The 12940-nt window shown below is 39.6% G+C and overlaps 1 protein-coding gene across 4 annotated transcripts in view; it reads left to right on the top strand.

Moving 5' to 3' along the window:
- The window catches only part of scn8ab (sodium channel, voltage gated, type VIII, alpha subunit b), a 43389-nt gene extending 35491 nt beyond the window's left edge, over positions 1-7898 (top strand). For all 4 annotated transcript variants that reach the window (XM_054617139.1, XM_054617141.1, XM_054617142.1 and 1 more), the window contains 6 exons: positions 164-448; positions 536-589; positions 679-816; positions 1307-1411; positions 1531-1801; positions 2376-7898. In XM_054617139.1, the coding sequence (XP_054473114.1) occupies positions 164-448; positions 536-589; positions 679-816; positions 1307-1411; positions 1531-1801; positions 2376-3541 (2019 nt within the window). In that variant the 3' untranslated portion in view covers positions 3542-7898. The remainder of the gene's footprint in view (positions 1-163; positions 449-535; positions 590-678; positions 817-1306; positions 1412-1530; positions 1802-2375) is intronic.
- Positions 7899-12940: the final 5042 nt, after the last annotated feature.

Raw genomic sequence — 12940 nt, 5'->3', positions numbered from 1 at the left:
TCAAACCATGAAATCAAATAAAACACCTACAGCCTCCAGTGGAGGGAAATAATGTGCATTTCTATGGTTGTATCTGTTGATGTTCTTATGTGTGAATAACTCTCTACTGAGGTTTTATGATAGCCAAGTTACAGCGGCTCTGTTTTCTTGCTGTTCTCTTCAGGTTGTGGTGAACGCCTTGGTGGGTGCAATTCCCTCCATCATGAATGTGCTGCTGGTGTGTCTCATCTTCTGGCTCATCTTCAGCATCATGGGTGTCAATCTGTTTGCTGGAAAGTATTACTACTGTTACAATGAGACAGCTGAGGAGAACTTCCTCCCTGATGTCGTCAACAACAAAACTGAGTGTTATGCATTCATTAATGCAAACTATTCCGAAGTCAGATGGAAAAACGTCAAGATCAATTTTGACAATGTGGGTGCAGGATACCTGGCACTCCTGCAAGTGGTGAGAAACTTTTCTGTCACTTCCCATTTGTTTCTCTCCGCCGTGTGTTTAACCTGTTTTCTCATGAAATGTCTGCCCACTTAACAGGCAACATTTAAAGGCTGGATGGACATTATGTACGCAGCAATAGATTCTAGAAAGGTACGCTTTCTGAAGTTTTAAAGTCAGACTTTCATATCAACATGTAGAAGTGCAGTTTGTACAAAATGTTCTCTTTTGCCACTTTACAGGTGGAGGACCAGCCTATCTACGAGGACAACTTGTACATGTACATCTACTTTGTCATCTTCATCATCTTTGGCTCCTTCTTCACCTTAAACCTCTTCATAGGTGTCATCATTGACAACTTCAACCAACAAAAGAAAAAGATAAGATTTATTTTCCACACTTTCACTTTAGGAGAACAAGCTGCTTTGTAGATTATTTATAAAACGTAGTTTTGGAAAATATGCTTATTCACTTTCTAGATGTCGTATTAGAAGATCAATACCACTTTCATTTCTGTACATGGAAAGCTCTGCCAGGTAGCTTAGCATAAAGACTGGAAACAGTAGCTGGCTATTTCCCTGTTTCCAGTCTGTGATAAGCTAAGCAACCTGGCCCCTTGTTGTAGCATTTACTGTTCTGAGAGTGGTGTATGGTCTATGAGCAATAAAGTGTGTCAGATTATTTTTCCCCAAAATGTTGAATTATTACTATTGGCTTAGAATCATAACATTGTAATCAAATACATAAGCATTTTTGTAATGCTCTTCTCCAAATACATTCACATCAAACTTTTAACTTTATCTGAATTAGTATTTGAATGATAGGTTTAAACCCTTGCAAATTGTAACCAAATTGTTTTTGTCCTTTCACTTTGGAGGTCAGGACATCTTCATGACGGAGGAGCAGAAGAAATACTACAATGCCATGAAGAAACTGGGGTCAAAGAAGCCACAAAAACCAATACCCAGGCCTCAGGTAAATATTGTTTTGAACTCTTCATCTTAACTTCCAGACAGGTGTGTGTTTGTATATTTCAAAAGATTAAGAGAATGACTTCAAATATCCCTCCTTCTGTTTCCTTATTTTCTCCTCAGAACAACTTCCAGGGCATGGTGTTTGACTTTGTGACGCAGCAGGTGTTTGACATCTCCATCATGATCCTCATCTGCCTCAACATGGTTACTATGATGGTGGAGACAGACGATCAGACCCCAGACACAGAGGTGGTGCTTTACTGGGTCAACTTCATCTTCATTGTGGTCTTCACTTGCGAGTTTGTATTGAAGCTCTTTGCACTGCGTCACTACTACTTCACCAACGGCTGGAACATCTTCGATGTGGTTGTGGTCATCCTTTCAATCGTGGGCAAGTATTTAAAAACAGTTGTTTATCAAAGGCAAAGAAGTGTCAGGCTGCTTCGTGGGAATAAGCTCATGTTAAACCCATACTAATGGGCTTTAAGAGTACAGCACACACACATAGTTTTTAAGGTCTATTCCCCATAAATAAAAAAATATATTTTGTCACTGTCCTCGAGTTGTATGAAGCTATGCAGTTAATTTTAGTTCTGTAATATCTGTCTGGTAGTTCCCACTGATCCCCCTTTACAATATCAACAACTACAGAGCTCAAAAAGAAAAATCAAGCTTTTTGACAATTTTGGGGCTCAATGACCAGCAACTTGTTTATCCAGAAACAATGCGCTCCATTATTCTGGATAATCTACAGACTTCCAACAGAATAACGATCCCCTATGTAAACATCTTCTCGTTCTCCTGATTTGTTTCACAATTTGCACAAAACTATGAGTGTGCTGTTTTGCTTGTAGGGATAGTAGTGCAGTGTTTATTAAGTGAAGCAGTGAGTGATTCGGTAATAAAATCTCCTATATTTTAACCAAATGTATGCTGTGTCTCTTTTTGCTCCCTTTCAACTTCAGGAATGTTTCTGGCTGACCTGATTGAGAAGTACTTTGTGTCACCAACACTCTTCAGGGTGATTCGTCTGGCTCGTATTGGCAGAATCCTGCGTCTCATCAAGGGAGCCAAAGGAATAAGAACTCTACTGTTTGCCCTCATGATGTCACTTCCTGCATTGTTCAACATTGGCCTACTACTTTTCCTGGTTATGTTCATTTTCTCCATCTTTGGCATGTCCAACTTTGGCTATGTGAGACACGGGGCTGGAATTGATGACATGTACAACTTTGAGACCTTCGGCAACAGTATGATCATCCTGTTTATGATCACCACGTCAGCTGGCTGGGACGGCCTGCTACTGCCCATTCTTAACTACCCTCCAGACTGCGACCCCAACCTGGAGAATGCTGGCACACCTGCCACAGGAGACTGTGGGAACCCTTCTGTGGGAATCTTCTTCTTTGTAATGTACATCATCATTTCATTCCTTATTGTGGTCAACATGTACATCGCCATCATCCTGGAGAACTTCAGTGTGGCCACAGAGGAGAGTGCCGATCCACTCAGTGAGGACGACTTTGAGACCTTTTATGAGATTTGGGAAAAGTTTGACCCTGATGCGTCCCAGTTCATCACCTATTCCAAGCTTTCTGACTTTGCTGATGCACTTGAACATCCACTCCGAGTCCCCAAGCCCAACACCATTGAACTGATTGCCATGGACATGCCCATGGTGAGTGGCGACCGCATCCACTGCCTGGACATCCTGTTTGCCTTCACCAAGCGTGTGCTGGGTGACAGTGGCGAGTTGGACATGTTGAGGCAACAAATGGAGGAGCGTTTTGTGGCAGCCAATCCCTCCAAGGTCTCTTATGAGCCAATCACCACCACTCTGAGGCGCAAGCAGGAGGATGTGTCCGTCAGAATCATTCAACGGGCCTACCGTTCCTACCTGGCTAGGCGGGGTTTTGTTTGTAAGCGCAAACCGGCCAATAACAAAGTGGAGAATGGCGGGAACAATCAGGAACAAGAAAAGAAGGAGGGCACTCCCTCAACTGCCTCCCTGCCCTCTTATGACAGTGTAACCAAACCTGACAAGGAGAAAGAGGATGACAACAATGAGGGCAAGGGAGGGAGGAAAGAGAAAGGAAGAAACCAAAAAGACATCAGGGAATCTAAATGTTAGAAAGTTGGAATAATAATCACAGTAATAACAACAAAATTATAATAATGTAACTTCAAGCAAAGCGAGAGGAAACTCACCCACACAGATGTACAGATTATTTCATTTGCAAGTCAGAAAAAAATAATACTCAATAATTTTGTTTACAGACTTCATTCTTATATTGATGCAGAGGGAAGCAGCTTGGTATGTTACAGCTTGAAGACTCTTGAACTTCAATCAAACCAAACATAATCAGCATACTGTGTGACACTGTTGTATCTAGACTACTGATCTTGACAAAAGGGAATGAAAAACAGACAAGGAAATGTCTTTGTCTGCTGAAAGGCAGATTGCTCACCTTACCACTGGTCTACAGATAAGACAAGTAACTCTACATCAAGAGGTAGAATGAAAAAACACTAAAGGAATTCAGCGCCTGGACGCGAGTAATGGATTCCTATGGAAGACAGTGTTGTGAAGGAAAAACAAGGATGCCGCTTGATGCTGAAGAATTGTCCTCTTAAAGCAGCCAGTGAGTGCTTCTGTGTCATTTAGTACTGAAATGTATTGCGGAGCAAAATGACACACTCACTCTATAAGAGCAAACAGAAGAATGACTGGTAAATGAAAGACACAAATGACAGAGAGCGTTGGAAGAACTTTTCCGTTTTATTAAAGCTAGAAAATTGTTCATTTGAGCAGCAAAAATGCAAACAGACAAAAAAAAGAACAATATTCAACATTTTGCCCATGTCACTTAACTATTCTACTCATTTTTTTTGTTATACCCACATCAAAATGCTTTTTTTACATGGGCTTTCACACCAATTGGTTAAGGGTCTGTTTATTATGGGGCCAACTCGGGCCAAGGGCTTACATTTACTCAGAAAGATTTCCAAACAAATACATAAATAATTGTGCTTGTTCAATGCATAGAAATGACTTGCATGATGGCATGTTTTGATCAGAAATCTTGCATGAATTATCATAGTCCACAAGACACTAATACTCAGACCAAAACAGTGGCTCGACTGTAAGATTGAGACATTGTCAAAAATTGAAAGCTCAGAGTTCAGAGGAATTTGTTAAACAAAGATAAGTGATAATGGGGTTGATAATCTAAAATGGATCAGACTTTTTGTCTCATTACTCGACACATTTCAAATGTTAAAAATTGTAGCCTCTATAGACAGAAGAATGGAATAATATGCTGGTGAATAATGCCGCTATAGTGGATCAGTGGGTGAAATCCAAACAATTTATTTGCTGCTCTGGAGATTTTGAGTGTGTAAGATGTGGAAAACGGATGTCTGTGTTTCACGGGACGGAAATGTTTGTTAATTTGGATTGAAATGTTTTCAAGGGCGCAACACTTTGAAACTAAAATGCTTATATTTATAATTTGTATGCACCTATGTAATGTTTCATACCATCTGCCTTTAGTTTTGTGTGAGCGGGCATTTTGGAAGTTCTACTGTTGGTTATAAGTGGTTGGTGGGGATTTCACAGGTATGGCAAACTCCTTTCTATTTCTGATGTTTCTCTATTGGTGGTTAGACCTTTCTGGAAGGGCTGAGAAGAGTTTTGATTATTATATTATTTAATGTCATGTAGCCCATTTACATGTATGTGGTTTTTTTTATTCTCTGACTTAATTTTCATGGTTTGGTGGTTAATGAGTCTTACTTTGCACACCTTTATAACCCACATCCAAGATGATGTCGAGGGAATCGGTCTTGATCGGGCTGGAACATTTGTTGGGCGTTAGTAGTATCCTACTTTAATGAGAAATGGAGAATGATGAATGGTTGATGTTAACATAGTGTGTGGAGAAGCCAAAGAGATCTGCCTTGTTATCCCTTGTTGCCCTTTGTCCATGGAGTGGAATTGGGTGAAGTGTGCCCTGCCCATTCAGTTTTTTTCACTGTCATTATTAGACAGAGAGACCCTAGAAATGTATGCAATGCTTGAAAAATTCATCCCTTTTTCTCAGGAGATATTATAGATGTACTATTATGAGCTCTGCAACAAAATGCAAGTGAATGTGATGGGAGTATTTATGAAATCATGTTTTACTCTTTTGCGTTTTATGCCATGTTGATGGACAATGATCTCGGCCGGCTGCCTCAACCTGGCAGCCTCCCGGTCAGGGGCCAGTTTGGCGCTTCCTGCTTATGACGCTTAGAATTATAGGGCTAGAAGCATCTCAGTGAAAAAGCAACATTTCGCTCGCTTGTAATGGCAGCGTTTATATTGATAGCAGATTACATATGTGGTTAAGTCATTATGGACTGTAGTCTGGTCTCAATTTATTTCGATAAACAAAATTATAATGTTCACCCCCGATAGCAAACACAGATATAGGAAACACTGTGAGGAGATGTCATGAGAGTGAATTGGGATATGTTGGTTTGAAGCAGAAGTGGCATGCTCAGAGGATAGGCCCCAGATTTCAGTATTGGACAACAACAAGTGCTCTGAGCCTCTCATTTGCCATTTTTTCGTCATATTGCTCTAATGCATAACAAATACCAAATAACCAACAGAGCACTGGATGCATTCTAATGGTACTGTGAGCCTAAGCACCACACCACAGCTTTTGCACTTCCTGTTGTGCAGTGATGTCACTTCCTGTTTATGAATAACTCCCTCATCCGTTTTCAAGTTCTATGGTCCAGTTGCTGCATGAGATCTCCAAAATCAGTGTGGGTGTTACCTTGAACCAAATAAAACTCTGAATGATAAGCATAAAAGCAACCGCCGTCCATTTTCTCCTAGATCACCATGGATATACAGATGCGTATTACAGAAAGAAACCTAGACACACATACATCCATTCGGGAAAAAAAAAGAATTACAGTTCAGGCTATGTTATATACGGCACAAACTGCAAAAGCGAAGAATGGACTTTCTAAGAAACTATAAATAATGTAATATATTATTTTATTTTAACGGCATGTGTAGTTTTTTGTAAATACAGGATTACTTAAAAAACTACAGCTATTAATCTAACACTAAATATTAATAACCGTAAATAGAATGGCTTCCAGCTGACACCCCTTGTCACACATGTTAGGCTGTGACACATTTGTTAGATGGAGTAGATTTTTTTGAGTCACTTTTCACAAAAAAAGATGGGAGTAAGCTAAAAGAATCTATATTAAAAAGCAGAATTGTATTTAAAACTGTATAAATCAATACATACATATATAGAGCTATATATTATATATATATATTATATATATATTCAACCATATATATATAGTATATATACTCTCCTGTCCACTCCTTGCATTGAGATGATACCAGAACCACAGAGTGTAACTGATCATGCTTCTTTCTTTGTGTGGTATGTTCAGAGAATAACCAAAACTCTGGCCTGCCCAGGACTTCTGCATACTGGGTACCAGCGTACAATGCATGGTGTTGTACTGGCTGCTTGCTGAGAATTGTGGAGCCTGCCTTTGGTGAGAGGATTGCACTACCAGCATACCCTTTTGTACATGTGTGAAGATGTCTTGCCCCCTAGTTTCCTATATTGTACATACAAAGATAATACAAACACGGACAGACTCACCCACTCTTACACAAACACACACACACACTCTCATAGCCTTTAACAGGCAACCGCTGGTTAACCAGTGTGCCCCAGTATGAGCCACAGCTCATTTTGTGTGACAATTGTTTGCTTGTTTCAGCTCTAACCCTCTTCCATGTTTCCCCCTAAACACACTGCTGCAGTTTGGAGTTGATCTTTATTTTTGCTGTCACTTTCAATAAGGTATATCTAATGATTTAAGGGTTAGTTGTCTAAACTGTCTGTGTGTTTGTTTATGGTGCAATATCTCTTAACGGCACGTGCCTTTTTAGCTTCCTATTTAGTCTGTCAATAAAATCAGCTCGAGGATCTTAAAACCCATGGGAGTGAATCAAAACGGAGCACGATAGAAGCGATGTATTGAGTTCAAAATTAACTTGTAAACTGAAAACTCACCACCTAGATTAGACTGTCTGGACTAACATCTTGTAGAGTCATGTAGTACAAGTGCTCTCTCTGTGTGTTCTGTTTACTGGCTCTTGGGCTAGTAAAGGGAACAGCTTGCCTTCTGTTTTACATTCTGTTCACTTTTCAAATGTTGGTTTACCAATCGGTATATGAGGCCATTCTTTTGTAGCATGACTGAGATAAATTTCTTTTCTTTCCTGAAAATAGGCCAACTGAAAAAAAAAATAAAAAAAAAATCTTTTGACTGTCATTAACTCTTGCCACTAATACAGTCAGAGAGAGGACGTGTGTTGCACAACCACATGGGAAGATTAAATGAGAATCAGTGAAAGAATATCTTCATTTGAGCACGAATCTATTTCCAAACAATAAAGCAGCCTTCCAGTTACACCTCTGGCTGGTGTCGTTTTTGTATTAATACATATGTCACTTTACTATGCAGAATATGTTCCACCATGTCTGGCAAGTAATGTTTTTGTTGATGTTAAACTACCCCCTTTCTTGTGATAACTGGGAATTTAAATGTTTCTGATTTTGAGGAGATATTGTACACATTGATGCTCTAAAAAAAATATTTTGTTTGCCTTTATTGCCAATAATCACTAGAATTGCTTGTTCAGATTGCAAACATGGCAGAGAAAATGTCTGAAAGCTACACAGGACAGGGAGGGACAGAGACAGAGCAGCAAAAGGTTTGGCAACAATAACACAATACACTTCAGAAATGCCTAAATAATATTGTCTCTATTCGTGTTTGAATACGATTTTTGTTTCAGTTGATGTGGTTGGGTGTGTCATGGTGCAACAACACTCAAATGACTATTAAAGCAGACGGGTGTGTATGTGTGTGTGAAAGTATACGTGTGTATATGCATGTGTGTTATTTCCTTTCTTCCCCCCTCCTCTGTGTGTGTGTGTGTGTGTGTGTGTGTGTGTGTGTGTGTGTGTGTGTGTGTGTGTGTGTGTGTGTGTGTGTGTGTGTGTGTGTGTGTGTGTGTGTGTGTGTGTGTGTGTGTGTGTGTGTGTGTGTGTGTGTGTGTGTGTGTGTGTGTACTGAATGAGGGAAGGAGCAGTGAAGGGAGGGGGGAGTAAGTAGAGACAGCACTGCAGTGCAGATAGATGAATGCAGTGGCCGGGGCTGAGTCAGCAGCATGTTCCCAATAGGCTCAGACTGTACAGTGCACTGTATAGCACCCTCCTTAACCACGGCAAGCAGAGGGAGAGCGAGCTACAGCAGGAAGATGAAAAGTAAATGAGAACAATGAACACAGGCACACACAGTAGAAAGCTATTGTGTTGGTCTGGATTTATCCTTCACCTCCTACCTGCAATGCTGCATGCTTTGGATTGCATCACATTATTTTGTGCGGTTTGATGCTGTATCTTACACTGTTTATATCATAGCAGTCTAGAATATTGATAAATGCAACTGTCTATTACTAGTGCTCTAAGGGGAATTCTAGATGATTTTAAAACATTAAACCATTATTTTAATTTTATTTATGTGTAGGAATTGTTGATTTCTTTATAATCTATATTTCTGAATGTGTTGCTCTCCTCAAAAGACACCATCAAAATGTCTGCAGTATGCACATGCAGGTCTTTGGTTGCAGTAGTGGTACGTGGATTAAGTAGGACGTTGGTGTGATCTGCCTGGCTGTCTGAGCAAGTTTGTGTGAGGGAGGGAGGGAGGGAGACAGACAGAGGGAAGGGAGTGTGTGTAACGGATACAGAGAGAGGGAGTAAGTCTTTAAGGAATCAAAACATGTAACCTGCAGTATTATTGTGATCAAGCATCTGTGTGAAGTTGTGGTTGTTCCCACATAGTTTTTCTATTCCTGTGTCAGGTCCGCTCCGCCATGCACAAGATGAGAGGAACAACAGAGGTGCATAGATCAAATATATAAATACACACGTAGACCCAGTTTCACTCGCTGTGTAAAGAGGAGGTGCATGAGGGAATGAGCAAGATCATTGTCTTGAGCTCAACAGTTCTCAGTTTCTATATTACCTAGCTGAGAAAGGAATTTAAATGAATTCCATTTAGCCAAACTGGAAGAAAAAGATGTGATAAATGTATGCTGATGTATCCCTGGTTTGTCACTCTTTGCCACCTCTGCCCCATCCATCATAGAGCACAGCCCTCTCTGCCCCTGTAGGGTTGGGATTTGGGTTATTCATCCCTGCCCCTGAACGTGTCTGCAGAGATCACAGCCTTTATCTACTATATTTATTAATGTAACCCCTCAGACATTAGTGAGGTGCCTCATAATACTTCTTACAGCTATCTAACACCCTCTAGTGGGACTTGAAGGAAATAACTCAAGCCAACTTCACAGCTTTAAGGGTTAGTTCTTATTTGTCAACACAAGGTAGTGAGTTCCTTATTGGTTTGGTGGTGGTTGTATGGTGAATATAAACTGTATGTTAATCCTGTGATCGGAGATATCCCAGCAAGACAGCAGTATGTCAGCAAATGGGGCCTATAACAGACAAAAAAATCCAACTTTTTCATTATTATTAATATTTTTCAAACTTCAACATGGATGCCCAATCAAATGGTCAATCCCGAGCAAGTAAAGCTTCCTTGAAGAAATCAGGGTACATTTAGCTTTAGTTTACCTGTAGTAATTTGTTGTTTGTTTGAAATTATAATGACAGAGGTTAAAAGCAGTATATTTTTAGCTTAGCCTTACACAATTCATTCTATATACAATTAACCTATAGTGGTTAGCCTGTTAAACAAATGTGGGGTGTCAAACCTCTCTTAAAGTAGTCAGCTCTATTCAAAATTTGAATTGGTAATGGCTTCCTATTGGGCTTTCAGTGAAAATATTTGTTAGATATAATTAGAAATATTTAATAATACAAATATGCTACCTGTGAATGGACATAAATCGAATTTCATTACTTTAATATCACAGGTCACCGGCTGGTCGGTTTCTGATCCACATCCGCGGGCCAATGCCGCCTTCCTGTCCTCAAGTACTCGATGTAACCTTCATCATCACTGGCCAGAAGTGGTTTAAAATGACTACGCCAACTGGTAACGACTTTATGTTGTCAAAATATAGCCGGTAAAGTTAACAAAGCGAATTATTGACCTAAATGTTGTTATTGAGACAGATCCTTCCACTTTAGACCACGGAGCCTCTGGTTTGCCTCTGGTGTTAGATTCAGCTAACATCCACAGTTCTCCTCTCAACAGGATGATTTCTCTTCTCTATGATTTACTGGGAGTAGTGGGGAAAAGTACTGGTTAAATACAGAGAGGCATTGTTTAAATGTACCCGTGGTCTAGTCCAGTCAAGAGGAACATTTTAACTAATTCAAATTTGACTGTATGTGAGTTTATGTCTTTAACTGAAACCAATTGCAAAAAGTGCTGCTGTAAAGATGTTTCTAAATAGCATGGCCAACAAATGTAAAGAAGGATGAGGTCATCCTTATCTTGATATTGATTGCTTTCAACAAAAGTGGAGCACAAAGTGCTCAAGTGCTTGTAGCCCACTTTACTTGTACTTAAGTGTTTTGAGGTATGTATACTCAAGCATTTCCATAAGGGGCATTCAATTCCAACCATTAGTATCTGTGTATGCTAGTAGTATGCTGGGAAAATATGCTAGTGGTTTCTAAATTTGTTCCACCCACCAGCCAAAAAACAACGGTATCTATTAGGTTGATGGTAAAATTTGAACATTGCAGGTGGAGAGAGAAGTTAACTTTGCATGCGTGTGTGTGTGTGTGTATGTGTGAGAGAGAGCGAATGTCATTGATTTTTACCTTATGAAATAAAATAGCCTATTGCTTGAATATTGTAGATCTTGTTTTATTATTTGTCATGTTTCACACTGCCGGTTAGAAGAAGAAAGTGGCTGGTAAAAAAAAAATCAGTGGCTGGTAAATTTTGGAATCCACCAGCCACATTTGCAGGTGGACAACTAAAGTTAATTTCTTTAAATGTAGATTAAATTTGCAACCCTCTGTACCAACTACAACAATATCATTTTGCATTCATGTGAATGCATGAGTCATGATACCCCAATAATGTGAAAATAAAAGTATAACAGCCATATCCTTGCTTAAAGACCACTTTTACTTTTGATGCTTCAAATTTATTTCGCTGATGATCATTTTAATGGAGTATTCTTTCAGCATATTTTGTTTTAATATTTGACTTACTAAAGGATCTGAATGCTTCTTCCACCGCTGCCTCTCTGACGCCAAAGTATCTCCTTATTTGACTCACGAACACATGGAAACAAATGCTACTGCGTTTTACAGACTTTGCAGTAACATCAACCCCAGTGCAGAACAATCTGATGTTTCCCCTCCGCCTGAAGAAAAAGTTCTGCAGATCAGTACGGTATCACCACTGGGTAAGATCCTGAAACATCAGGGTGACAGTGTTGGCATAGTGAATGAACCTGGTCATATATTATAGTGCATAGTCCACAGTGTTTTAAGAAGATACCAATTGTGTTATGCTTCTTAACACAGCTATTTGGAAAGACATCACAATTTTAAAAGTGGACCTAAACCCAGCCTAGAAGTGAAAACAGAGTAGAGGCACCATAGATGGTCTCTTGAAATTGAAAAGTAAAGAAACAAACAGCGTCTGGAAGCCTAAAAGCAGTAAGTCCTGTTTCATTTATTAAACATATTGTGTTTAACCAATGTCTGTGCCGATTGTTTGTAAAATGCATTCATACTTTATCAATAGGTCCTTTATTTTAGGCTTATCTGATCACATTTATTTTATCTTCACTATATTTTGTGAATGAGTTTGCAACACTGTTTCCATTAGTTGTCTATCAAAGATCTCGATTATTTTCACAGTAACTTAATACAATGGGGCACTTCTTAATAAATCCCTGTAGGTGTCACTGTTATTCTTGTTATCTGGCACTTGTGCAGCTGCTGCTGCTGCTATTGTTTGTGTGAGTTGGAGAAGAAATTAATGTAATTATTAAACTGGCAGTGACGCTGTGGTTGGCAGAGGGACCATAATTGAATTTCAGGGGTTGAATAAATTACATTTAAAGTTAAACTTTGCCATTTAACACAGTTATTTTTTGATGGTTTTCTGAGCTGATTGCCCAGAATGAGAAGTGAGTCTGGCTCTCGGCGGCTGCTTAGGTTAGTAGATGGGAATAGAGGCTTAGCAAAAGGTTTTAATAAGGATTGCTGGTTTAATGGATGCAGCAAGGGCCAGGAATGTGGTTTGAGATTTGTTTAAGATGCATGGACTTTAGGCGGTTGTTGCTAATCATCATTATAGTTAATGTTTTTTTTATGAAAGTTTTGTGAAATACTTGGACGTTGCAGCAGGGCTGGATTCACTGTGGATGAAAGGACAAAAGTTTGGGACATCTGCCACACGCGAGCGCATGCCCTCCGCCTTCCAGACAATA

Source organism: Anoplopoma fimbria, chromosome 17 (genome assembly GCF_027596085.1).
Source record: "Anoplopoma fimbria isolate UVic2021 breed Golden Eagle Sablefish chromosome 17, Afim_UVic_2022, whole genome shotgun sequence".
Taxonomy (NCBI): domain Eukaryota; kingdom Metazoa; phylum Chordata; class Actinopteri; order Perciformes; family Anoplopomatidae; genus Anoplopoma; species Anoplopoma fimbria.
Note: the sequence above shows the minus strand (reverse complement) of the source record. Positions and strands in the feature narration are given on the sequence as shown.